The sequence below is a fragment of the Tauraco erythrolophus genome, chromosome 4 (genome assembly GCF_009769465.1).
Source record: "Tauraco erythrolophus isolate bTauEry1 chromosome 4, bTauEry1.pri, whole genome shotgun sequence".
NCBI lineage: Eukaryota > Metazoa > Chordata > Aves > Musophagiformes > Musophagidae > Tauraco > Tauraco erythrolophus.
The window spans coordinates 15,648,896-15,673,902 of record NC_141468.1 but is presented as its reverse complement, the minus strand read 5'-3'; the positions used below and the strand labels follow the sequence as shown (position 1 = coordinate 15,673,902).

The window sequence follows — 25,007 nt, the reverse complement described above, 5'->3', positions numbered from 1 at the left end:
ACATTTTAAAAATGCTTGGGATTAAGGGGATCCGTTTTAATGCCACCCCGAACCATGGTAATTGTTCTGAAAAGTGGGCGGCACCTGTGCTCTGTGGATGGGGATCTGTCCTGGCACCGGCGACGCCTGCTGCGGCCCCTGCACTCCGTGGGGAAGGGTGACGGAGCCAGGGTGAGGGCAGAACCCCGACGCAGTAGGTGTTGCAATACTGTTTGTCCTTGAGTTGGATGTGAGGACCCCTGACCAGGGTAGCGGGCAATGCGGTCCTGTTCCAGCAGGCTGATGTTGAGGTCCAGGTCCTAACGTTGTGTGATGTGGGGCTTGTGAGGAGTAGGAGGACACGCTCGTGTGAGCATTGGAAGGAAAATGGGGGGTCCTTTGATGGGATGGGTGGTGTAACCTTGTGCTATGATGCTGTGGTGATGCCCCGAGCTATAACACTGGAGGGTGGGGGCGGAGGGGGCGGAGGTGCAGAGTTACAACATGCTGGTGTTGTGCTTGCAAACCCTTGGTGTCCAGTTGGAGGATGGGGAGGTTGGTGGTGGGGGAGAGGACCTGGTGGCGGAGGCGGCGGTGGCAAATGGTGACCAGCAGCTTGAGAATGAATGTGCGATCAGGGAGCTACCGCCACAGCATGAACCGGACCGACAACGTGTGCTACAGGGTGCTGCTGATGAGTACTTTGCTGCTGTACAAGGTGAGGTCCTGAGCAGGTGGTGGCGGAGGAGGAGGTGGAGCAGCGGACGCTGATGCCTGGTGATGAATAGTGGGGTTCTGAGAGGGCAAGAAATGCCCTGCAGTTACATGGTGTCCCGGCACCGCTGGCTGACCCGCAGTGCCAGGAAGTGCTTGATTTGGTCCAGATGAAAACACAGTCTGTTGAGGCATGCTGCCCTTCAGCTGAGTGTAGCTCTGAAAGTTTCCAGAGGGCTGCTGGTTTTGATAGTAAGTAGAAGAAGGGGGAGGGGGGGGGCGGGGAGGTGGTGCACTGCTGTTCAAATTCTGTTGGCTGAACTGGCTGTAAGAAGCTGAAGATTGTCCTGAAGTTGTCTGAGTAAAGAGGGGTCCGCTGGCCTGCTGCTGATACCAGGCTGAAGGGTGGTGCTGCTGGATAGAAGTTTCGGTGCGTTTCCCTCTGGGCGTTCCAACCTTGACGGTGACTGTGGATGATGAGGTCTGTACGGAGATCCCAACGGCTGTGAGTGAGGCTTTGGTGAGAGATAACCATGCTGCACAGGCGCGTGGGGGGTCGAGGGCTTGGGAGGGTTTTCGACGTGAGGCGAGGGGGGGCAGTGCAGCTTCGGAGGCGCGGGAGGCAACTTCTGGGATGTGACAGTTGCTCGGCAGAGCTGCGCAGGTGTGACTGAGATGGATGATTTTTTGAAAGTGCTTGGACGTTGTTTGTCAGCTGTTTCTGTTGCAGCTCGGACTTTGGATGATTCGCACATTCGGCCTCAGGCACGTTAGCTGCAGTTTCCCAGTGCGAATCTGGTTTTGTGGGTGCCTTCCCAAGTGGCTGCACTGAAACTACAGGACTCGGTGAAGAGGGCTGGAATGAAAAGCAAGGAAGTCAGTGCAAAACATTCAACTTCGTGTGTGTTAGAACAAAGAGACCTTCTCAGAACACTCTTCTCCTCCCCGATGGTGGAAAAAAAAGCGCTGAGGCACAGATCATGTATTTAGTACAAGAAAAGCAGTGACAACAGAACCTTAAACTCAGCAAGTGCGTATGGATCATCTCCTAAGTCTAAGACGAGCAAGGTATTCTAAGTAGAAAACAGAATACGAGCCATCAGGTCAGAGTCAGAATCTGGTATTTGCTAAAGATTTCTGGGTCTGGAAGAAAGAACTCCAGACAGGACCATTTACAGAAATAAAGCCATTTTTAGAGTGATTTGACATGTTAAAACTGGCACACGTGCAAGCAAACAGACTAAACGTTACAGCCTGAACTGTTTCATCAACACTCCACAGGCAGCTACTCCACATCTTTCTCCATATCGGTGCCGTCTACTGCCAAACCCTGACACGGCCCGAGCAAACTCCTGTTAAGGTACCGAGTGCGTGAATCGCGTTACTACGGTCAGTTCTGACTGCCTCTTCTACAGCATTCCCCTGCGGAACTGCGGGGGCACTGAATCCACCGATACCATCTCTGCTGTGTCTACAGAACGCCAGATCCCACGTACATAGGTACAGTTGCTGAAGGAACATCACAGAAACCAACCTTTTGGCGACCACATTCTTACAACTGTTCTGCCTACGTAAATTACTGCAGAGATAGATGAACATGTACGTAAGTAACCTGAGTAGTAAATCACGAGATTAACATTTTTTTAAGATAATCAGACAAGAAGGACATGGAGCTGCTGGAGCGAGTCCGGAGGAGCGCCACGAAGATGATCCGAGGGCTGGAGCACCTCTGCTATGAAGACAGGCTGGAGAGTTGGGTGCTGTTCAGCCTGGAGAGAGAAGGGCTCCAGGGTGATCTTATTGCAGCCTTCCAGTACCTAAAGAGGGCCTACAGGAAAGCTGGAGAGGGACTTTTTACAAGGGTGTGTAGTGACAGGACAAGGGGCATGGATTTAAACTGAAAGAAGGGAGATTTAGATTGGATAAAAGAAAGAAATTTTCACTCTGAGGGTGGTGAGGCACTGGAAGAGGTTACCCAGAGAAGTTGTGGATGCCCCATTCCTGGAAGTGTTCAAGGCCAGGTTGGATGAGGCTTTGGGCAACCTGGTGTAGTAGAGGGTTCCCTGCCCATGGCAGGGGGGATTGGAACTAGATGATCTTTGAGGTCCCTTCCAACCCTAACCATTCTATGGTTCTATGTATGTACATATTCATGTGTGTGTCATACAACACACCAACACCTATGCACCTGCACACGCTGTGCATTACCTTGCTTGCTTTTGACGGGCTCTTGCAAGTCTTTGTGAAGTATCTGGGGACGGACATTCAGAAGTAGGCTCTGGATTTTCAGGATCAGGTTCTACAGACATAAAGCAGAGAGAAACATAAAAGTGGGAAAATCAAGTCTTTTGCAAAGATTGCTAAGCACTTTGTGTTTGACTTTAAAAGAGCTATTAAAGTTGTTGTAAGAGACTATTCAGTATGTTAGGTGTCATACAAGGTCATCTGCTTACTGACCTTCCATGAATTCAGTGAAAGAAGGTGACCTTAAGCTGCAACTGGGAAATGAGATTTGAATGAGATGAAGGTGGAGACTGAACATGAGACGAGTGAGCATGGGCTACAAGGTGATGCTCCCCCTACAGATGAAGCAGACCCAAAACACAGGATTAGAATGATTACGGACCTCCATGGGGGCACTGGTTAGATTTATCTACCTTCGACATCATAAATCAACTCACCACTGTCCTTGTCTTTCCTATGATCACTGAGAAGTAAAGCTCTCTGATAACTCCGTTCTCTCACTTGTTCCACAGAGGTTGATGCAGTCCTGGAAGAGAGAAGCACATTTTAAATTTAAAGGATGTACTCCCATGGACCCATTTAGGACAATGTACATGCAAATCCTGGGTCAGAGAAAGTTTACAATGTGACCGCATGCAAGAGCCCATAACTGGTGGTACATATGGAATGTTGATTTGATAAGTATTTTGTATCTTATTTCCTCCCACTTCAAATACACTGATTTCCTACAACCTTGTTACAAGAACTGACAATCCCTCTGATATGGAAACATCATCTGTAGGTCTGTGGGTTTTTTTTTCCTGTTTCTAAACACTTGAAAAGTCAAAAACTACACTTAAAAAAAATAAAGGTTGCAGGTACTGCTTCATATTCACCATCTGTCCTCTTCCAAAGCTGGAAAGAGTTTGTTTTTTTGCTTTTGTTTTTTTTGTTTTTTTTTTTTTTAAAGAATTTGCTCTTTAATAGTGGATCTGTAGTTGTAAATACTGGACAACTACAAATACATCTCTGTTTAAGCTGTCTACATTGAACTTGCCCAACAGCGGGTATGAAATGACAGTCGTAACTTCTCTCTTGTATCGTTCTGCCTGCCAGTCACAACCTGATCAAGGAACATCATAAACGAAAGCACCTACAAAACTCGTTTTGCTTTCAGGCAAGAACCGTCCGGCGTTACTCTACAACACTGGTGTACTGAAATACATTTTGGTGCTGTCTGCAGGATTACTGCAAAAACTTACTAATAAATTCTTGCCTGTTCCCACATTCTTTGCATACAATATAGTATGGTAGCTTCTGCGTAGTGAACTTACAGCCCCCTTTCAGTGAAACTTTCAAGACTGTATTTACATTCTCCCTTCAATTGGCTCTACAAAATCCTTCTATTCTGGAATAGCTGTAACACCTGAGCAGAAGGATGTTCAGCTCCTCAGCCCAAGTTCATCCCCAACATGGTTAGGCCTTCACTACAGCATAAAGAACACCTGCAGGGTTTATTTCTACCAGTAACATTTTGGAGACAGCATCACCACAATTGACTATCTACCTAAGGCTACCAAAACCGCAGATGTTTATACAGACTGAAGTCATTCTATCTCATCTGCCTTCAACTGTATCTTTGTTGTTGGAGTATCCGGTATGGCATTCAGCAGAGCATATGGACTGCACACAGGGGAACCATTTAACGACCATAGCAACAATGGAAGCATCACCACGTGCTCTCTACCTGGGCAGAAGGAGCTGCTGAGCAGACTGCATGCAGCCCGCACCCTGTGCTTGTGCAACAGCAACCACCACAAACACGTTCTAGCCAGGTCACTGAAAAACAGACTTCCTGAAGTCTTCTAGAAGCTTTTGCTAATCAATATGGATTATTCTCCTGTTCCACTCTTCTTCCCCACAGTACTTCTGGAAAGGTTTTGAGATTTAAGATGAAAAATATTCTCTTCAGGCCACAGACAAAGCAGTGGAGATACAGGCCATGCTGAGAACTGGACTCAAGCTCTCGCAGCCATTACAGCATCCTCTCCAGCCTACTGCTGCTCTCTCCTCCACACACCTGAACAAGCACACGCAGCCCGACTCGTGCAGTGGTGGAAGGAGGACGTCTACTCACCGATGCTGTTTCTACAGACTTGCAACTGTACTTTACCTTCACAATTTATAACTCACAGAACTAGGCAACTTGTCCTGCTCGAACCACTGTCTATTTTGCTCTTAGAAATAAAAAGCAAAGCTGAATGAAAGTAAGTTAACCAGTATCTTATGGATAATTTTTTGTATATTCTAATCTTTATGAGGCATCTGCTGTATTTCTGAGGAAAGAGATAAGACAACTCTTCACTAATCTGAAAGACAGGCTCCCAGTCGCTCATCTGGAACTGCACCCTTATCAATGAAACCAGATTTCAAATAGAAAAAGATTCAGAATTAAGTAAATAATTCTTCAGCACTTTAGTCCCATAGTTTGTGGCTTACCACTGAACTTCTGGTTCATTCTTCTCGCTGGAAGAAGATTCCTTAATTGCACAATTGTTGCCAACATCTTCTGGAGCTGCATTATACACAGTAGTTGGCAGTGGTACAGGTAGGCTTGCAGCACTATCAGTTTGCTCCCCATTTTCACCACTGTTGTTATACCCATCATTAGCACCATGTTACTACTTGTATTTCCTCCACCAGCAGCATGAGGAGATACAGTAGTAACCAGGGGAAGTTTTCTGTCTTTGAGCCACTTTTTCTAGCTTCTCGTTGTCTCTTACGTATTCTAATAAGGACACCTAGGGAGGAAAAAAAAAAAACCACAAAACACAACAAATGTTAGAAGGGAAGTTTGTTTCCTTTCTCACCATTTCAATTAAATGTATTCTTTCAGTAAGACATACTATTACTGGTTCTAAAAGAAAATGGGGACAGATTATTGAAGAGACTTCGCCACATCTGCTGTGAATTTACAGACTACTGAGCTACTAATGACTGTAAGGAGAATGTAAAAAACAAAATTCTGCCAAGAGAAGGAAGTCCATTTCTTCCCTGAGGCAGAACGCCAAGATGATGCAGGTCAGCAGAAGGTTTGCTGCTGAAGTCATGCTGTTGGTTGAAGCTCGAAGAGCCTTTACAGTTCTTCCTGGAACTGCAGCATTAGTAAGAACACACTGACACAGTAAAGCTAATTTTAAGAGATGTCACATCCTGCCTGACTCCCTAGATGAAAAACTCACCATGCTTCTGCTTCGCTCTGTGTCTATCAAAGGATCCTCTAAACGTTTTATACTTTTTTCTTAACACGGAATGCGCAACTTAAACGTCGTTCTCTTCCTGGTTTATTTGAATTTCTGTCTTTACTGCACTCCAGAGAACACTGATTAAGAACATATTCTAAAGCTAAATTTCAATAAAGTTTATTACCAAAACCAATGACACATGAAGGGAAAAGTGGTTTTCTACTTTATAGTATATAAAATCACCACATAGAAGCTTCTATAGAATAAGAAACAGTTTTAAATGTTTAGTAAGTTACCTTCAGTCATAAAAAGAAGTTTTCAAGTGTTTTCAACTATGTATCATCAGAATTTGAAGTAGAAGCTGAAACATTGACCTTCAGACCTACTTTGTTCAGTAATGACACTACTTTGGTGGAAATAACATTTAATGCCTTTAAACCTTTTCTTCTAGTTATCAACGACCTACTCTGAACCATACAGCATCCAAACCAAGAAACTAAAACGCAAAAATGAAAAAGATTCATATTTATATTGAGGTTTAAGCAGTTAAAGGCAGACATTATTTCTACTACACGGAGAGAAAAACTCAAGCAGCCTGTTTTGTTTGCAGTCCTAGGGTTTTTTGTTTGTTTGCTTTCCAAACAGATCTATCCACTGAAGATTCATCTGTCTGTCAGGGCAAGAAACGCTTAAAATACTTGAGATGTTAAGAATGGATGAAACCTATGCAGTGTGGCCACACTGAAATGGGATGAACTTGTACCATGGTGAGAGAAAAAGAGATGAACAAATGCCCATAAAAATGTTGAAATATGAGGAAAACCTCCTTCAACAACTGCATAAGGACATTCATGTCTCGGTGGACCCTAGGGAAAGGATTTTCTTATTTTCCTACAAAATTCCTGAATTTTCACCTTCTCCTTAGGTGAGACTTCGCACCCCCCCCTCCCGCTTTTAAACTACAGAAGCTGCATTTTTTCTGTGTCCCTGGAAGGCCTAAAACTCATTATTTCAGGGCCACAGATAGAATTTTCTCTGGTTGTTTCTTCAAACTGAGACTTTTAGACAGGAATCCTAGGGAAGTGTCAGGGGGAAGCCACACCTTTTTTCGTCTGGAGATTAGTGTAGCATAAGCCGTCAGCACTAACAACCTGGAAGAATGCTTGTTGGAAAGAGAAAGGGGGGAGGGTTACTGAAGCCCTAAGCGTTGCTGGGATCTGAAAGGAAATTCACTTAACCTTGAGACAAAAAGAATGTGAAGCTACATAAATTTTGGCTTCTTTTATATTTTTTTTGGCTTTGACAAAACAGGATGACTATACAGTAACACGCATGGGATCTGTAAAATTCTCAGGGTCAGGACCAGGTAAGAACGGAGGTCCTACCATCTTGCTTCAGTAATGTGTCAGTTTGAAGCTAAGTAAACAAAATCCAATTCAGATGGAGAACTTCTGAAGGAAGAATCCCGAGTGCTCCCTAGCAGGATGCCCCCAGAGCACAAGGGAAGAGGTGTGGCATAGGGGGGTGTGCAATGCAAAAAAAGCCAAAACCCCATCGTGCATGTACAAACACACACAGAATATGCCCCCACCTCCCTGATCATTACTTCCATCAAGAAATAAATCACATCTTTCTAAAAGAAACACGACTACAGTCCATTAGGAGACAGAACTGGAAAGCTGTTGCATGGAGACTACTGCCTTCCATGTTTGTCATCCTTTCTATGAGGAGCAAAGGGAGTCTAACCTGACAGTCAAGTGCAGTAACTTCCAATTCTGGTTTGGTGTGCCGATGAGCACACAACTGACCTACAAGAACTGCTTCCTGAGAGTAGTAAATTTAGACTGTGCTTATTTTTCAAACACAGTATTTTATAAAAAAGAAATTAAGCCAAGAAAAAGATTTCTTGGAACTAAGGATTTCTGGGTAGTTCTAACAGTGAAACCAAGATACCTTAAATATGTAAAATTTGAAATTTTGAAGTCTTAGGTCTTAGTATAAATCTGTTATGAACTACTGCAAGAAGTTGCACTAACAAATGTTCCCAGTATACGATCTCGATGATGCTGGTATATATTCTGTATAGTTGAATACTGTAATACTTAGTGGCATAAGCAACCATTTTCAAACCTGGAAAGCAATTATTTATTGAGCAATTAAATTAATACTCATATGAATAAAGTGAAATAGTATTATTACTTGGAAAAAATAAATTTACTAATGGGTGTATGCAACTTTACTCTTCATTATTTCCCCTGAACAATGTCTCTACTACACTGTAGAGTCTAAAGATGAGCCATCAGTTGTTTTTTATTGTATTATGGCTCTTTCTGTTATAGAAATATCATTAGCAGACTACGTAAGACAGACCAAACGATTCTTAAAATTATAACCTTTTTCTTTTGTGGAGGATTCTGGGGTGTGCAATTTCCATCCATCAAGTTGTCGTTATTGACAGTCCTTCCAAACCCAGATGCAATTCCATCTTCTGAAGTACAAAAACAGATGCTTCCATGAACATGCCTCTAGCATCGTCTTGAATCAGGCACTTTGACTCGCTTATTCTGAATCCACCTCCTACCTCCAGCTGATGTGAAGGGGTCAAGTCCCTCAAATTAGAATTCATTGAGAAATTTACACCTGTCCTGTCGGGACTTTTTACCCAGGAAGAATAAATTGTGCCCCGTCCACAATGAGCAGTTTCTAATTGGCTGTTTGAATCAGTCCTATCATGTGTGGGGCTTCCAGGTTTTTATGCAGTGCACTTTGCTCAATTACTTCGAGTCCCAGCTGGAGGTCTGACACAGATTCCATTTCTCCAGTGCACTGCCGTGTGACATCAGTCCTATTCCTTGGACTGGAATATCCAATAGTCTTTATTTCTTGCAGGCCCATTTCTGTCAGGTTGGAATTTCTGAAAGAATTCAGTGCTAGAATCGATGCTCTGTCATATCCCTGCACGAAGAAAAAGCATGTCAACTATTTTTCCACACTCCAACAAAATCACATCTATTCTGACATTCAGTTGTGCCTTTAAGCGGGATTAAAGGCCTTCCAGTACCATGAATTTTTCTATCTTTAAGAAACAGTTCTACAGCCAGACACTTATTTCTACTATGCAATGTACTAGGTAAAAGCATTTTAATATAATGCACATTAACCAAAATCAAAATAAACTTTAAATGCCAGGTTTTTGATTTATGACTGGCAGAGGAAGGGGAGGAGCTGCAATAGAAGCAAGTCCCTGACCAGGACGTTACAAAGCACTTGCTTCAATCTGACATGAAAGGGATGCTCAGTGTCAAAATATTATTTTGGCGGCATGGGGGGAAGGCAAAGCAAAGCTTTTCTGAGACACTTTCAATATTAAACCACTACTCTGTAAAGGGGAAAAAAATAATTTCTTAAGTGACAGAAACTTCCTTCTACTTCTTAATACTGTACTAACCATAAGAAACCCAGCACGTATCCATGGCTGGAAGCAGCTTTTCTAAACCAACACTATGTAAGGTTTTCACGAGTCCTTTTTAGATTTTTTTGTATTACAAAGCAAAATTTCCTAAGTAAAAACCCTCTTTTTGAGTCAGATAAACATAAAATTATTCAATTACAACAGTTTTGAGGTAATTGTTAAATTCAGTCGACAGATATGATTGTATGAAAAATTCTGTGCGTTTCAACATTTGTTAGGATTTGACCTAAAAAAAATACACATGTATGCGCTTAACTTCCAGGGGAGATATTGGATCATTCATTTACAGGACTCACCAGAAGTTAAATTCTCCATTAGTACAACCCGCCAGATCTTTTAACTGTTACTTATTTTTACCTATTCCTTTCAGGTGCCATTAAATTTACAGTTCAACACCTTTACACAAATTGTGTAGTTACCACACTGAATTCAAGCTCCACCCTGCTGTGGAACATTTTCCCCACTCCTGTGCCAGGCCAAAAGGTCCCAGTGGGAGTTCTCCTGTTTCAGAGCTGTGCTTCCCTCCAGTGGCCCAGCCACCGCCCCAGCCCTGCCGTGGGACTCATCCATCCCATCCCCAGGCTGGGAATACCCGGGCGCACTGCAAACAGCACTTTCTGCACTGAACAAATCCACCTATTACCCATCTGCTCTGCTTTCCTCACTCTAGGCATAACTAGGCTCAACAAAAACACTTACGACATGCTGGTAACAAGGAGAAATAACTGTTAGTTTAAATTTAACTACAGCCTGAAAAGCACAAGTGGTGTTCTTCTGTTCTGATCTACACATTGCAGTAGTTACTTCTTTCCGTGACAGTCATCAAGACTTTAAGAGATACAGAAAAAGAGGAGAGAGAACCAGTTTAAAATAGAAAATGAAACAGGTAAAGTGGAAATATACAGAATAAGCAAATAAAACCTGTTAAGGAAGTTACCCTTTACATTTCAGGAAACTTGCATGGCTGGGTAAAAGCATTTACTAAGAATGGTGCAGCCCTACAGGTGAAATAAAGATACTATTTGCAGTTTTTGGCAAATATCCTTACCTCTTGACTGTAAGCTCGCCTTTTTATTTCTGGAGAACTGTCAGGTGAGGAAATATTCTAAATAAATAAGAAGAAATTGCAAGTCAATTTCTTTTTTAGCCTGGAGAAATCTAAAACACTCCCTTGTTGCAGGAGTACAAATACTGATTGACACTAGAATGCCTGAACACATTCTCTGAACACACTGAAATTCATTATAAATCTCACCTCAAAGTGCATGGTATTTCCATGTATACATGGAGTTACAGGAGTAACAGGTGAATAGATGGGTTTGTAACCATTTCTACAAGCTTCATCTTCTGTTTTTACCCTAGGAGGAGTAGCAAACAACGATGGCTCGGAGGCAGTGATGTCGGCATGAGTTGGTGTGGCATACGGAGAAGGAGTAGGTGTGGAGGTTTCTGAGAATGCAGACTCCAACAGCTGATACAGTCTTCGTTTTTTGAGTGGTGTGGTTAGATCTGTGTGTTAAAATTAGAAATAAGCCAGAAAAAAATCTAGATATAGTAATCACAGTTGTTTAAGTACTTGATGTAATGAAATTATGAACTTCACATTAAAAAATCAGTAAGATTACGAAAGTCTCTTAAGGGCAGGCTTCCTGAAAGATGAACTCTTCACAGCCTACAGGTGTATCAGTAACTGAAATCTGTGTGCTAGGATGACGGGAAGAACTGTTTATGTTTCCAGAAAAAGGGAAATTAACTTCTTAAGACTGTTCAGCTAAAAAGCAGAAATTCCAAGTTCAGGACGGTACACAGGAACCACTGACATGCTCCACATCCTTACAGAAGTATGTTTAGTTTTTAGCATGTTCCCATTTTGTATCATGTCTACAAGATTACACAGCTTTTCCCCTGTGAGCAACACAGCCCCACTGAATTTAGAAAAGGAATTCTGTATATATAGAACAGCGTGGAAAATGGAGTTATCATCTAACCTCTTACACTCATAGTTAAAAAGTCTTTTGTTGACTGTAAACACTATGAAATATGATGGTTGCTTATCTAGAATAAATTATACATTAAAGGAGGAAAAAAATCCCAACCACTACACAACTAAGCATTTCTTTCAAATAAAGTCAGGAAACAGTGCAAATACCCCTGGAATTTTCATTAACACATCACAGTCCTCCACTTTTAACTACTGTAACATAGCCCTTACGTACGATGTTGGTAAAAGCTTCACCTGTTAAGGAACAGCTGTCATTCAGTAATAAAGGACTTTTATTTTCACCATTGATGGCTGGACTTCTACATCTCTCTTGCGATGGTGAATTAAATCTCTCAATCATTGTTGAATTTTCTTCTTCCAAAGCCTGCTTCAGCCAACGCTGTAACAAAACAAGTTCAAATTAGTAACTTAACAGTTTAATGATAAACATTTCAAAACGCATTACACATGACAGAATTCGTTTGTCAACCAGCTTTTTAGTGCCTGAATTCATGCCAGCAAATGAAGACTTACTTTTAATTAATATGGGATGGGAAACTATAATGAAGTGAAGCATTACCTTCTTACAAGAGCCAGTAATGTTTTCCACAGGTTCTTTTTTCCTCCTCTTTTCTGAAAGGAATGGTGAAGTAAAACGAATATAGTGCTTTGGAGTTGAATATACATGTGGACTGTAAGTGAGACCTGGCAAAGAATTCAGCTGAGTAGCCAGAACTTCAGGGTCGGTAGTTATGCGTAGAGGCCTTTCTGATAGACTGTCTGTAGGCTTCCCTGTTTTATCACTCTTTTCACTTAACCATTCACTGACCAAGTGCTAAACAGAGAGAGAAAAAAAAATTAGTGGTTTATGAGTGTTTTTATCAGTGGCTTTTAGAAATTTTTTAAGTCTAATTATTCACCTAGTCAACTGTTACACAAACCAGAAACAGCTAGTTTCCAGGCTGCAAGTTTAACAACATACAGTGCAAGAACAAGGACTGTTTCAGTGAAACAATGGGGACAGAAGAAGGAATCAGTAATGATTTACTCTCCATACTAAAGTTTGGGGGGGAGGGTTGCTTTTTGTGTTTTGGTGGTTTGGGGCTCCTTTTGTAAATTAACATTTAGGTTTTTGTATTTAATTCTCACTGAATGTACTACAGAAGTGCCCAGATCAACTGTACTTATGATGTGAAATTATTAACAGAATTCCAAAACAGATTTTTGTTTGAACTTGTGCCTGAGCACCTAAGCTGAGGGGAAATAGTTTAACAGGAAGAAGTTAAGTAAACTCATCAGATTTCTGTACTGTCAGGACTATGCTCAGTCAATGGGTCAGGGAGACACCTCGAACATTCTTCACGATTGCAGCTGTATTAAATTACAACTCATTTACTAAGGCTTGTTAAAAAGGGTATGCTTTCCTAGCTAGTTGAGTGTTTTGCAAGAAAGTGCCAGTGGATTTTAGTTCCTATTAACAGATAAACTAACCTTCTAAATTTTACACAGGTTTAACAAAGTTAAGGACATGCAAAAATAGCACATTAAATATTAATAATAGGATACTGAGGCTTTAACACAGATTATAATATATGTCCTCATCTTTTACAGACCTATTCATATTTATTAATTCATGTCTAAAGGAGGACTTTCTCCTCACTTAGAGTACACTGGGTACAGTAAAATGAGACATTGCAGACATTTATCCTCAATACTACGAAACAGCAAAAAAGTGACGTAAAATTCAGGTTTCTCAGGTATCTTCCTTCTTTTTTTCTATGCAACATGCAAAAAAGGAAGAAAGATTCTATTCTCCCCTCTGACAAGAATTTAATAGTGATGCAATAAGCAGCATCACAGGATGACCTGGGTGCTCTTTGAAAAAAATGAAGTATATGTTAAGTAAGATCGGGGGTTTAAGACAAAACCATCCTGAAATTGTTATTGTTCATTTGACAAGAAGTTTCAACCTATGACGTCCTCCCCCTTTCCCTCCAACAATTAAAATTTACAGAAGAACCTGTAAAGCATGCTGAAAAAGTCACTTTTTAATGCAGTCTGTAGAATTTTAAAGCAGAGTTTTACTGCTTTATTCACACTTGCAGATATAAGATTTTTTTGAGTGTCTTTAAATACTGTGGCATTTCAAGCTTTTTGCAGTGCAATCCAATAGAAAATTTAAAAATAAAGCACTAAAGAGAGTTAAGAATCTTCCCTTCAAACACACACATGAATTTTGAGCTTCTGAATCCAATCACTTCAGAATAGATATCTCAGAAGTAACAGAAGTTGATTATTTCCTTTGAGATATTCTGTTTGCTACCATTAAAATACCTTCTAAAGCATATGATGAACAAAGGAAGGAAAGGCAACTTTGATTTCTTTTTTTCTTTTGAATTAACAGCTTTAATTATGTTATGGTTATGTACGTTATTTCAGCCCATTTAGAAAGTACTTCCCTTAGAAAACATTAATTCCAAAACATATATTTTGGAAGTCTCTTAAAATCCAATATAGCTTCTACCTACAGATGTTACATTTACCTTTTTTAATCTCTTACTTTATTACCAGTGAGTGGCTATGTAATGCTGATTTTTTAAAGAAATGAGTCAACTCCCCCCCCGCCCCCCCAAACCTGTACAGTTTTCAGTAGTTGTATACTGATGCAGCAGCCTATAATTTTTTAAAACTCTGCTAAAATCCATCCTCTTCTCCCCATCCGTTAAGAGACATACCTTCTTTGTTTTAGGGTACTTAGTAGGGCATTTATTAAGTGCTGGAGCTTCCGTTTCAGTAACCATTTCTGTAACAACAGTTTCTGTTTCAGGCTCAGCTACCAGTGCAGCATTCTCAGACTCATTATGTTGTGAAGTTACTTCCACATCAGGAGAAGATGGCTGGATATCCGAACACATGCTGACAGTTCTGTGTCGTCTACGTTGCTGTCCAATGTGAGTTCTACTCCGTGAGAAGCTTTTCCTCTGTTTAGCTCTATTAACTTTGGCTGGGGTAGGCTTGGTGGCAGTTTCTTCTTTTGCTGGTTCCTGGTACAAAATAGAAGTCTAGTAAACAGATCCCACACACGTAAAGCTACATATCTTTCTTGAAGCAAAACATCAGTTCCCTCTTCCTTCACAAGTCCAAAAAGCCTCTATCCCATTTTTGTTGTTAGAACTAAAATACTTCAGAGATAATATTTCCATCCTTCTTCAGGGCAAACCACAAGATTTCCTGTATTTTACTCCCAAGCACTTGCCCTATCATTGGCAGAGTATTCACACACCTTAGTCACTGGTCGTTATCACTGGGGATTTGTTAATAACTGCCATACCACATTCATTCATAAACTAGAAATCAGCTGCTTACAGCATGATGTCCAGTATCTTTTCAGTCCAACATCCTTTTTGTAATTCATAGTTTATCAAGTGCATAGCAATATCACAAAAGGTACTTAACAGCATTGTGACAGAAATTATCCAGGGAACCACCTGAACTGACAATCTGTAGGACTATTTGCAAGGAAAGAAGCATGCTAGCATTCAGCAACAATAGAGTAAAAAATTACGTATAAAACATTAACCATCATCTGCAAGAACTCAGAACAAACTACACCTTAATAATTCCTTTCCTTTAAAAGGAAATAAAGGAATACAATCTCTTCCTGAATAACCCACTGAAGAAGCAAGTTGTTCTCCACTGAAGCTAGCTTTAAAATAAAGTTCCAGATAACTACCTGAATAAATTCAGCATCATTGAGAATCTGTGCTTCCTTGCATTCTGATTTAACCTCAGTTTTTGCTGTGCTGATTCTTTCCAGAGCCTGTTCTCTTCTTTTTTCTCTTTTTTCTAGCCTGGCAAAAGCTTGCAAGATAGCTTCCATTTTCCGTTCTTCTCTTGTCTGATGGATTTAATAACAAAAAGTTTCAGTCAATCTTTTGCATATGTAAATACATAAATAAATACTTTTTTAACTACTTCAGAACACGTTCAGTGTATGTTCACATGGAGATCAATTTCAGCAGAAGCTCAGAGGAAAAGGAGATGTTACAATGACTGCCATTATTACAGACACTGGCCTATAAGCATAAAAAGAACACACAGCTCTGAGCCACTTAGTTGTATGTACAGTACTTAAAAACAATGAAACACTAATGACCAGAAAGACGTGAAATGCTAATACATGTATGAAACAACAAAAGAAAGCTCCATTACCCTCCAACTCAATTTTGCAAGTGTCACAAGCTACATTAAAACATACAATCAACATCCAAGAATCACTATTATAAGTAATATAATATCAGGACACAGTCTGAATTTTCTGTCTATCCTTAATTCAGGTCCCAGTCTTGTACAGAGGCAGATCTCTTCGTCTGCACAGAGCTCTGCTTAAGACAATACAGAGGTGGCAGAACTACAAACTTTATTTTTTTTAAACAAACGCCTGCAGCTCTACAGTGCGTTGATCGCGACAATATGTTTATATCAAAGAAGAATACCTGCAAATATATTGCCCATAGGAGTGAAAGAGGAACCCAATTTTGTTTTGCCACTGAAGGCGCCTTGGTAAAATACAGGTAAACTTGCAGTTATTTGAAATATTTATAACAAAGCTGGAGTAATAATTACATCTTTAAGTACTACAGCAACTCTGCTGTAACTAAGTTTCACAGAGAGCTTTGCTTTAGTAAGAATACACATGTAAAGTGCCAAAAAAAAAAAAAAACACTAAAACAACAGCACATGCTCAACAAAACCAATACATTCAACAGTATTTGACGAGAATCATTCCTCAAAAGCACAAGAAGACACCATTGTATGTTAGTATTATATTAGAGCTCATGCTGGCATTCTTCAGATTTCATATTAAAATGTACATTTTACTTTCTGCTGTCTAATAAAAAGTCTCATCAATTTCGCTACTGACAGAGCTGTAGGAATTACTGACCAAAAGGAAGGTATACCCCATCCCCCTTTATTTTTTTTACAGTCTGGGCAGATGTAGACAGTTTTGGTGACACCTTGAACTCCACTTACCAGAAGTTCTGTAAGTCCAAACAATAAAATCAAAGTTCAAAATATTAGTATTTCATTATAAAACTTGGCCAAGATTTTGATTTAACTAGTAATTTCAAGTATCTCACATTTTGAATGCCTAATGAAAAAAGTACATTTTAAAATGCCAGTTTTCATAACACTGTTCTACCAGCCTCTGAAAATTAGGATTTCTGAGGTTTTGTAAGTCGGGAATTCAAAAAAAATCAGGCAAAAATCCTGACTCCCAATACTATGTATAAAAACGGTCATTACAAATAACACACAATAATAAAGAGCTAAGAAAATAAAATCTAGATTATTTCTACAGTGTCTTTTTTAAAGGCAATAAAAAATCATATACATTTGAAGATAAAAGCAGGTTTTTGTCAGAAAGCAATGATCAAGCCAGATGAAATGTTCTCAAATAGCAAGCTTTGCATTTTAAGTTGAAGTTCATGTAAGGATCTGACTTCATCAGATATTCATATACTCAGATTCTACAAGCCTACAAAAGGCAGCAATTAGCATGGGAAGAGCAGGTGTCACTAAGCCTTAGTGACAACTTTAGGCAGTTACTTGCTTCCCGACTTACCATCTTCCTTTTCCTTTCTGCAATCTGCTCCTCTGATTCCATTTCTACTTCATTGCTAATGGGAGTTTTTTCTTCTATATCATCAATAAAATCTGGCTCCTGAAAGATGGAAATGACTGCTTTACAGAAGCTCTACTACTCTTCCAAACTAGGGAAAACTAAAAGCTACACAGAACTAAGAATCCTCAGATCACTACATCAAAAATAACCAAGCCAACAAATCAAGACAAAAAAGTAAAAAAACTTAGCATCCACTTGTACCTTTGTATAAACCTGAAAACATGATCACCTGACTAGATCTTTTCCATTCTGCCCTTAAACACATTTCTCTTTTTTCTTTAGCATACTGATCTGATGGGAATTTTGGGGTTCCATCCCCCTCCCCCCCAAAAAGCATTAGTTTCATTGAAATAGAATGAATATCAAAGGAGATTTTAACAATTTGATGGAAGTTCTTCTCCACTCAAAATTGCATTCAATTCAAGCCATATTTTCCATTTAAACTCTCAGTACAGAATCTAATGACAGCGCCATACCACAAAGAAACACAAGAGTTAGCTAACAATGGTTTACTGTTCTGGAAAAAAACAAACCACTCAACCATGAAAAGCAACTTTGGAAAGAGTTAAGTGTTCACTAGCCCTGTACGCAATTACACTTTTACATAAAGGACTAGACAAAGATTTTAAAAGTATTTATCTTAAACGTATATTTACATTTTCCCATGCGCTTTCTTTACGTTAGCATTACATATTTCACCCCGGGAAAAAAGCTATTAATTGACTGGCTTCTATGGTTATATATGTATGTTCTAACAACTTCATTTTTCTCACAATTCCTACTGGCTTAAGTTCAGTTTTGAAAAACGAGTTCTGCCATGACAGTTCTATGTAAGCACTGTGTATTATGTTAAAAGCTCAGAAGAAGGTTCCAAATACCAGTTACCATTTTGTTAAAAACAAAACACAAACCACCTAAATGAGAAAGTTTAAACACTGCCCCTCTGGAGATCAGAATTTATAACAGTCACATGCCATGCCTTCTGGACTTCCAAGCATTTTTAAGCTCTTTAGCTACTAAAACTCCAGCACAATTTGATCACCTTATGAAAACTGGAGGTCAACATGGTCATTTTTACCTTATTTTCTTCACTCTTAAAGTCATATTAAAAGAACTAGGAAATGGCTTCCCTTCCAGAATAACTCCTTTTTCTCTGCCCCTAAGTCATTATCAAAACCCATCATGTAAGGAAAAAAAAAATAAAAATCAAAACCACCACCCCCAGAAAGAAAGGAAAAATAGTTACTAAGGTAACCACCTGCTCATGTTAAATATTTATCACTAATAGCTGCTCTGCAAAATTAAGTTTAATAATTCATCTCATGGGTCTCTCTCACTAATTCTTTCAAACTGACATATTAAACGAAAGACTAATTTAAAATTTACTACCATGGTATGTTACCAGGTAGCTTTACCACACCTTCCACCTATTGTCCAGTATTAGCTTCAAAACACACGTTCCTTCTCCCAGCTCCCCAGACTCTATTTCATAGATCCGCAGCAAACACTTAATATTCTGGCTTGAAATTTTATTTGTTATAAGAGCAGGGCTACTTATTACTATGTTTAAAATATTACACTCCTGAGTAACATACGCAACTAACCAGAAGACATTTCTGGATGGACTGGGAGCTCCTGAAAGCATGACACGAGGCTTTCACGTTAGAGATCCAAAGAAATTCAGAGGAAAAACGTATATTAAGACTGGTATGGGAACCAACATATCTTTAAATACAATCAAAATATTAGGGAAAACCAAGAATAGTATAAAAAATTCTAAACAGCTTATCCATCATTATGATTTTTGATAAATCTCCATCCCCCTTTTCAGTGACTTGTTAAAATTCTTTTAGTAACTACAAAAAGAGAGTATTTGTGTTCAAAAGCTTTTCTTTCTGATCATCTTTGTGTCAATACCTGATTATTAGAAATGGACAGCCTGAGGGGAGACAGCTTCCTCTGTTTATTATCTGCGATTTTCATTTTGGTGGCTGCTCCTTCACAGTCCAATGTGATGTTCTGATTTTGAGTCTCCTTTTCTCTTGAAACATCTTTCTCTTTCTTTCCCTTTTTCCTTCTGGTTTCATATCCAGTATTGATGTTTCTGTAGGCTCAGAACGTCTGAGAACTGGACATTCAGGATTTCTTTGAGGCAAGCACAATCCACTTTGTATTTACTGAAAGTAATTAAATGCAAGAAGGTGTATTTCGATTAGGCTGTACAGCAATGAGACTTTTCAATACTACATCACACAAGCTGATACATCTCACATTTACATCTGCTATGATGCAAACCAACCATATTAAACGCAGCTGACTCAAGTTTTCACCAAGATACACAATTTTGCTATAATTCAAAAATCTCATCTACCAGTTAACCAAATCTGTGGCTGTTTGCTAGGCAGAATTCTTTTAAATTTAAGGTTAGTATTTGCTTAAAAGACAGAAGACATCTAAAACCTGAGTATATCCTGGGTGGAAATACAACCACCACATTAAAGAAATTAACAGATGCATGGAAGGCTGAGAGATCTTGCTTTATGCAAAGACAGCAGACAATTTACAGAAGGAGCACAGTGGAAAGAACTCAGTCACTTTGTATAATTTTAAGTTCCACTTGGATATGTAGGAACTGTTATTCAAACTCATTCAACTTACACAGACTGTCAGCTGCAGGTACTAAACACAACTACTATATACTTCTAATAGGATAAATAACAAAACTCAATAAAACCTATTAACCAGACGATTTCTCAGCTTGTCTTCATGTGAGGGATGAAGGAGTATGTATACAACACTTAACAGTGAGAAGTATCTTGAGTTAGTCTGAACCCAAGTTGATTAACACAGGTCGTACTCTGTGGATGTAACTAGTTCAGGCCAAGAAGTAGCCAAGGCACGTCTCCACAGCCCTGGGCCCAAGCTGATTTATGAGCAGCCCACAGAAAAGTGTACTACCTTGGTGTAGAAAACATGAAACACAGTTGGACTGCTTCCAGGCCCAACCAAGTGCGCATACAGAAATAGGCTCTGCAATGCTTCTGTTTCCAAGGTTAGTTTTAGCCTAGGTGTTCCTGCACAATGTACCTACATCCTGGAACATCTCCCACTAGCCAAGAGAAATCATTACTAGATCCTATCACTCAAAGGCCTTATTTTGCCATCAGATTTCAAAGAGGTGTTTGAATAACAGTTCCTAAACATGTGAACGGAACTTAACCAATTGTTCCTTTACCATTTCAAAACAATGCTTACAGATAACAGCAACAGTTTATAGAATCTAAGGCACTAAGAATTCAGTGCATTTAAACAGTCTTAAATACATATTAAATAAACACCATTTGTAACTAAAATCCACAGACACTGTCTTCCTGAAGTTACACTACAAAGGAACTCTGAAATAAATAGGGCATGACTGAACACTTCTAGATTTTCTTCCCTCTACTCTCCTGTAACTCTGTTGAAATTAGCAACAGATACGCAGTAACAGAAATACAGAAAAACTCTGCCCGTGCACATGCTGTACATTGTAAACGCAGTGCTTAAGGAGCCCTGTGTTACTGAAGCATGCAAGAAAAAATGAGACAAAAACAAAGGCACTCTGAATTACAACATAACTTAATAACCACTATATGTATTTTAGAACAGCATGCTCAAATACTTACCAGTTTCCATAATCAAAGTCAAATGCTATAGTAATCTCTGCTCCCTTTGGAATGTTATGGATGGAGTAAATATAAAGATGAATTGTTCCATCTTCAATTACATGCCTCACCTATATTCAAGAGAACATTATTATATTATAATTTATTTTTTTAAAAAATAAAAGTAACCGTATAGACATTGTAGGGATTGCTCAAATTATCATTTGGGAAACTCAAGGAAAAGGGGACTTGGAAGTAAATAAAACCTAACTTAATGTATATGCTCACCTCTGCATTTGGTGTACACGAACGCCTGATGAATCGAGCTTCGTTTCCGAAAGTCCTTGCGTCAACACACATTTCTAGCCCATGGAATTTGGAATAAAACAAAACAAATGGGTACGGCCTGAAAAAGATACAAGAAAAATCGAAGTTTTATCACTTTTAAAGATGCTAAACATCACTATAGATGTTTGGCACGATACACCAGATTTGTGGGTTAATCTGAGAACAACAGGTTTGTGCTTAAGCTTCATGATTATAACTGGTACATTCTCCAAATGTATTCTCAGAACACAGTTTGAGTTACAGCCCTGAGCGTAATTCTCCTGCGTAGGATCTAAAGAGAGGAACACTAACAGGGCAAGCACTAGACACGGAAGATAAGGTTAAGATTCTTCATCTTTCTTAAACTTTTCTTATGGTAGGTACTAAAATGAAATCCAGGTAGAAATTTAGGTGCCTCATAAAATCATCTAAAAAAATACAATAAAATAACACCTCCAGATCCCTGCCTAACATCTACAGTACCACTAGCACCCAACTCTCCTGAAGAAAGGGGGCATCTGAATACTTTGCCAATATGTGCTTTAAGTTCTGCTATTACAAGTGCCAGGGAACCTTCCCATCTTTACCGAGTAAGAGCTCTCTGTTCTCTCTCCTCCAACAGGCCTCTTGCAGTTTCCCAAGCAGGTGTGTGTGTGCAGCTAATGGCAGCACTGAAAACCATCCACAGGAAGAACGAAGCAGTCACACGTTGCTCAGTAACTTAACCAACTAGAGAATTTTGGCAGTAAGAAGGCTCCAAGTTGACATGTGTCTAATTCCATTCTCGGCCTGATGGACTTAAAATCTATTTCTTTTGTGAGAGAGAATGTCTTTGCCATTACTTTCTAATTATTTTAGGATGGTAGAACCTGCCAGTCTCTGGTTTAAGGTGCACAACTATCCAACTGAGAATGCAGGAATCCTGCAACCAGGAAAGAATAGAGAAAAAGGAAACTAACTCCTGAGCAGATCTGTAAGGATATCCAGAAGATAAAGGGTAGACCAGATTTCAGCTGCAATTTTTTTAATCCAACAATAGTAAAATGCCAGACCAAAATTGCTGGTAACTAAGACCCACTTGTACTTGAGGCTACAGTTCAGCAAACTAGCATTTTAGCAGTTACCTTATTAAAACACTTGGAATAAACAAACCTTTTAAAGAAATATCCATTAGCTTCAAATTGCTCTCTCAGCATGAACTTTCCTCTGTATTCGATAATAAGTGCATCAGGAGGCAAGTCTTTGGCAGCTTTTAAAATTTTCTTGTTTTTTTGCACGTAACTCTGTAAAGACATAATTTATGAAGCATCATTTTCTACCATTTTTCCATTATTATTAACAGCAGATTATACTTTCAAGTCTACTAAACAATTCTGTACGAACTAAAAAAAACCTCCCTTTTTTAATTAAATCTCCAGACTTATTTGATCAAACTGTCCTGTTCCCCTACCAATGCAACTGGTTATGGACTTCGAGTCAAGGAATGTTTTAGCCCTAGTTCTCCAGCACATGGCTGAAAATCGACACATTCATGTTCCTGCAATTCCAGTACTATATCCCTCAGTGCACTTAACTCTTGCCAGTACTAGGACAAATTGCTGCACTGTTTTGCATAACACTTTCAAAAGGTTTCAATTCCTTCAAACAAAAACACGCAAACATAAAACAAAGTTCATGATTCATTCAAGGAAAAACAGAACAGGAAAATAATAAAATAATTAAAAATAAATAAATAAAAAAGAATCCTGAGAGAGTTTCCAAACGTCTTATTTCCATATCTTTAGATGGAAGGATGGCTTTTAATTAAAAACCAATACATACCCTGACAATTAGTGAACTCACACCTCTCATAACTGTCATCGCCAACCAAAAAGGAAGTAGCCTCTATGTAGGCAAAAGCCTCTGTAAGCAGGGATATTCCTCTAAGGAGGGTGTCCCATATGCCATGATGGTCTTTGAGGGAAAGAAGCAAAGATGCTTCCATTAATCTAAACACTAAGGTCTGCTACATGGCTCTGATTTTAAGCTGGTAAGTAACTGACGTTAAGGACAGAAAAAGACATTGCCCCATTTTTAATAAACTAGAAATTACAGGACCACAAGAGTAAAAAAGAAATCAGTATCAGAATATCACCCACCATCAGAAACATCCTTCATGAACTCGTAAATGAAATTCTGTTCTATCTGAATACCAGACTTACCACATCTTAAGAAAGATGTCGACAATTAACATGTTGATACACATCACAGAAAAAAGACTCCAACTTCAATGCTTCTATCTACTCTAACCGCTCCTGATAATCCTCACAGAGCAGAGAAACAGCAGCAGCGAAATTTGCTGTGTTATGCCCACCAGAGAAGTCAGTCTATGGACAACCCAATGACCAGGGTCAGGCTAGCACCTTAGTTATTTTTATGAGAACTGGTATGTAAGTGTAAACATAATCATATGTGATACAGGATGTATGAAAATCAATTACAAATTCTGCAAAAGCTGTTAAAACTGACCCTTAGATCTGGCGAGACAAGATACAGAAAATTAACGTGAAAATGTGAAGTGTTTGTCTGCCCTCCTCTGTCCCCTCTTTTTTTTTTCTTTTTTTTTTTTTTAAAGGCATCTAAATAGTATTTTTGTCATGGCACAAAACCAGCATGCAGTAACACAGCATGGCACAGCTCATTACCTCTACTGGAGGTTTGAAAATCAGATTGCTGGTGCTGACTTCTTTTTTGTCATTTCCATTGCCTAATCTCAGAGCTATTTTTTGTGCCTCCCTCTGGACGCCCTCACTGTACTGGTTATTATTTGCTTCTTCATAACGATCCATCCATGCCTTGATTTTAGTTTCCCATCCAAAGTTCGAACTGTCAGTAGGATCAATCTCTGGCGCTGAGCCCTAAAAATTAAAATAAGTGACCAGATATTAGAAGGCAAGAAAAAGATATTAAAATTGAAAAAATAAATCTACAAGACACAAAATGAAGGGTAAAAGTATGCTATTGATTAAAGGCTTTTTTTCTTTTTAGGAAGTCTGGTTTAAAATTCTGCATTACTTAAGAGCATTGAGTTGAATTCAGCAGCATTACATCTGTCCTTTTATGAATTTTATCATTTCCCAAATATTGCCCAAGTTCAGGAATACATTCCTTCTTCAATACAGATTCTAGCTTTCCGTGGGATGAGAACTGAGACTGACATTGGTTCCTCCCACAATTGCACTTCCTCACGAATCTATGAGTGCAGGAGTTGGAGAGTTAGGTCTCCCTTCCTACTCAACTTTTGTGAACATAGGCAAATATAAAGAACTCCAACTTCCATCCTACAATACACAAATTTGATTTTCCCCTTTCAACTTCAAGGGTCACGCCGTATCTTTTTTTCCATTTCACGTACGACTAAACTTTGCTAATCCTAGTGAAGTTGTGCCTACTACATTAAGGTTGTGACTCTAATGTTACAGGCTTTGCACAGATCATTTTTCTCCCCTTATCTGTTCCACACTAAACAATTTTCTTCCACAGTGCTTCAGATCCTTTCACTTTTAAAGAAAGTGCCGTTGTACCTCCAGACCTCACAAGCACCAGCCAGGCTGCAGCCAACCAATGCTCCTTACGGACAGCAGCAGCCAACAACGCTCCCTTTTCTATCCACCTGAGCAGAGACACTATTAAACATTAATAAAACAGCAAGCAGTTCAGCAATTCAATTTACCTGTTACTGATTACATTTCTTTTG

The 25,007-nt window shown here is 39.4% G+C and overlaps 1 protein-coding gene across 1 annotated transcript in view; it reads right to left on the bottom strand.

The window, feature by feature from the left end:
• Positions 1 to 25,007, bottom strand: part of KMT2E (lysine methyltransferase 2E (inactive)) — a 63,620-nt gene continuing 38,613 nt past the window's right edge. Inside the window, 32 exon segments of the mRNA XM_086610124.1 lie at positions 1 to 423; positions 425 to 708; positions 711 to 1,102; positions 1,104 to 1,153; positions 1,155 to 1,331; positions 1,334 to 1,549; positions 2,902 to 2,933; positions 2,936 to 2,992; positions 3,151 to 3,179; positions 3,181 to 3,242; positions 3,244 to 3,272; positions 3,375 to 3,463; positions 5,416 to 5,591; positions 5,594 to 5,644; positions 5,647 to 5,704; positions 8,532 to 8,664; positions 8,667 to 8,903; positions 8,906 to 9,116; positions 10,682 to 10,738; positions 10,889 to 11,142; positions 11,870 to 12,014; positions 12,195 to 12,449; positions 14,350 to 14,658; positions 15,348 to 15,512; positions 17,241 to 17,339; positions 19,218 to 19,414; positions 19,417 to 19,446; positions 19,449 to 19,477; positions 20,966 to 21,075; positions 21,233 to 21,350; positions 22,424 to 22,554; positions 23,956 to 24,168. Coding sequence (XP_086466250.1) covers positions 37 to 423; positions 425 to 708; positions 711 to 1,102; positions 1,104 to 1,153; positions 1,155 to 1,331; positions 1,334 to 1,549; positions 2,902 to 2,933; positions 2,936 to 2,992; positions 3,151 to 3,179; positions 3,181 to 3,242; positions 3,244 to 3,272; positions 3,375 to 3,463; positions 5,416 to 5,591; positions 5,594 to 5,644; positions 5,647 to 5,704; positions 8,532 to 8,664; positions 8,667 to 8,903; positions 8,906 to 9,116; positions 10,682 to 10,738; positions 10,889 to 11,142; positions 11,870 to 12,014; positions 12,195 to 12,449; positions 14,350 to 14,658; positions 15,348 to 15,512; positions 17,241 to 17,339; positions 19,218 to 19,414; positions 19,417 to 19,446; positions 19,449 to 19,477; positions 20,966 to 21,075; positions 21,233 to 21,350; positions 22,424 to 22,554; positions 23,956 to 24,168 — 4,782 coding nt within the window. The 3' untranslated portion in view covers positions 1 to 36.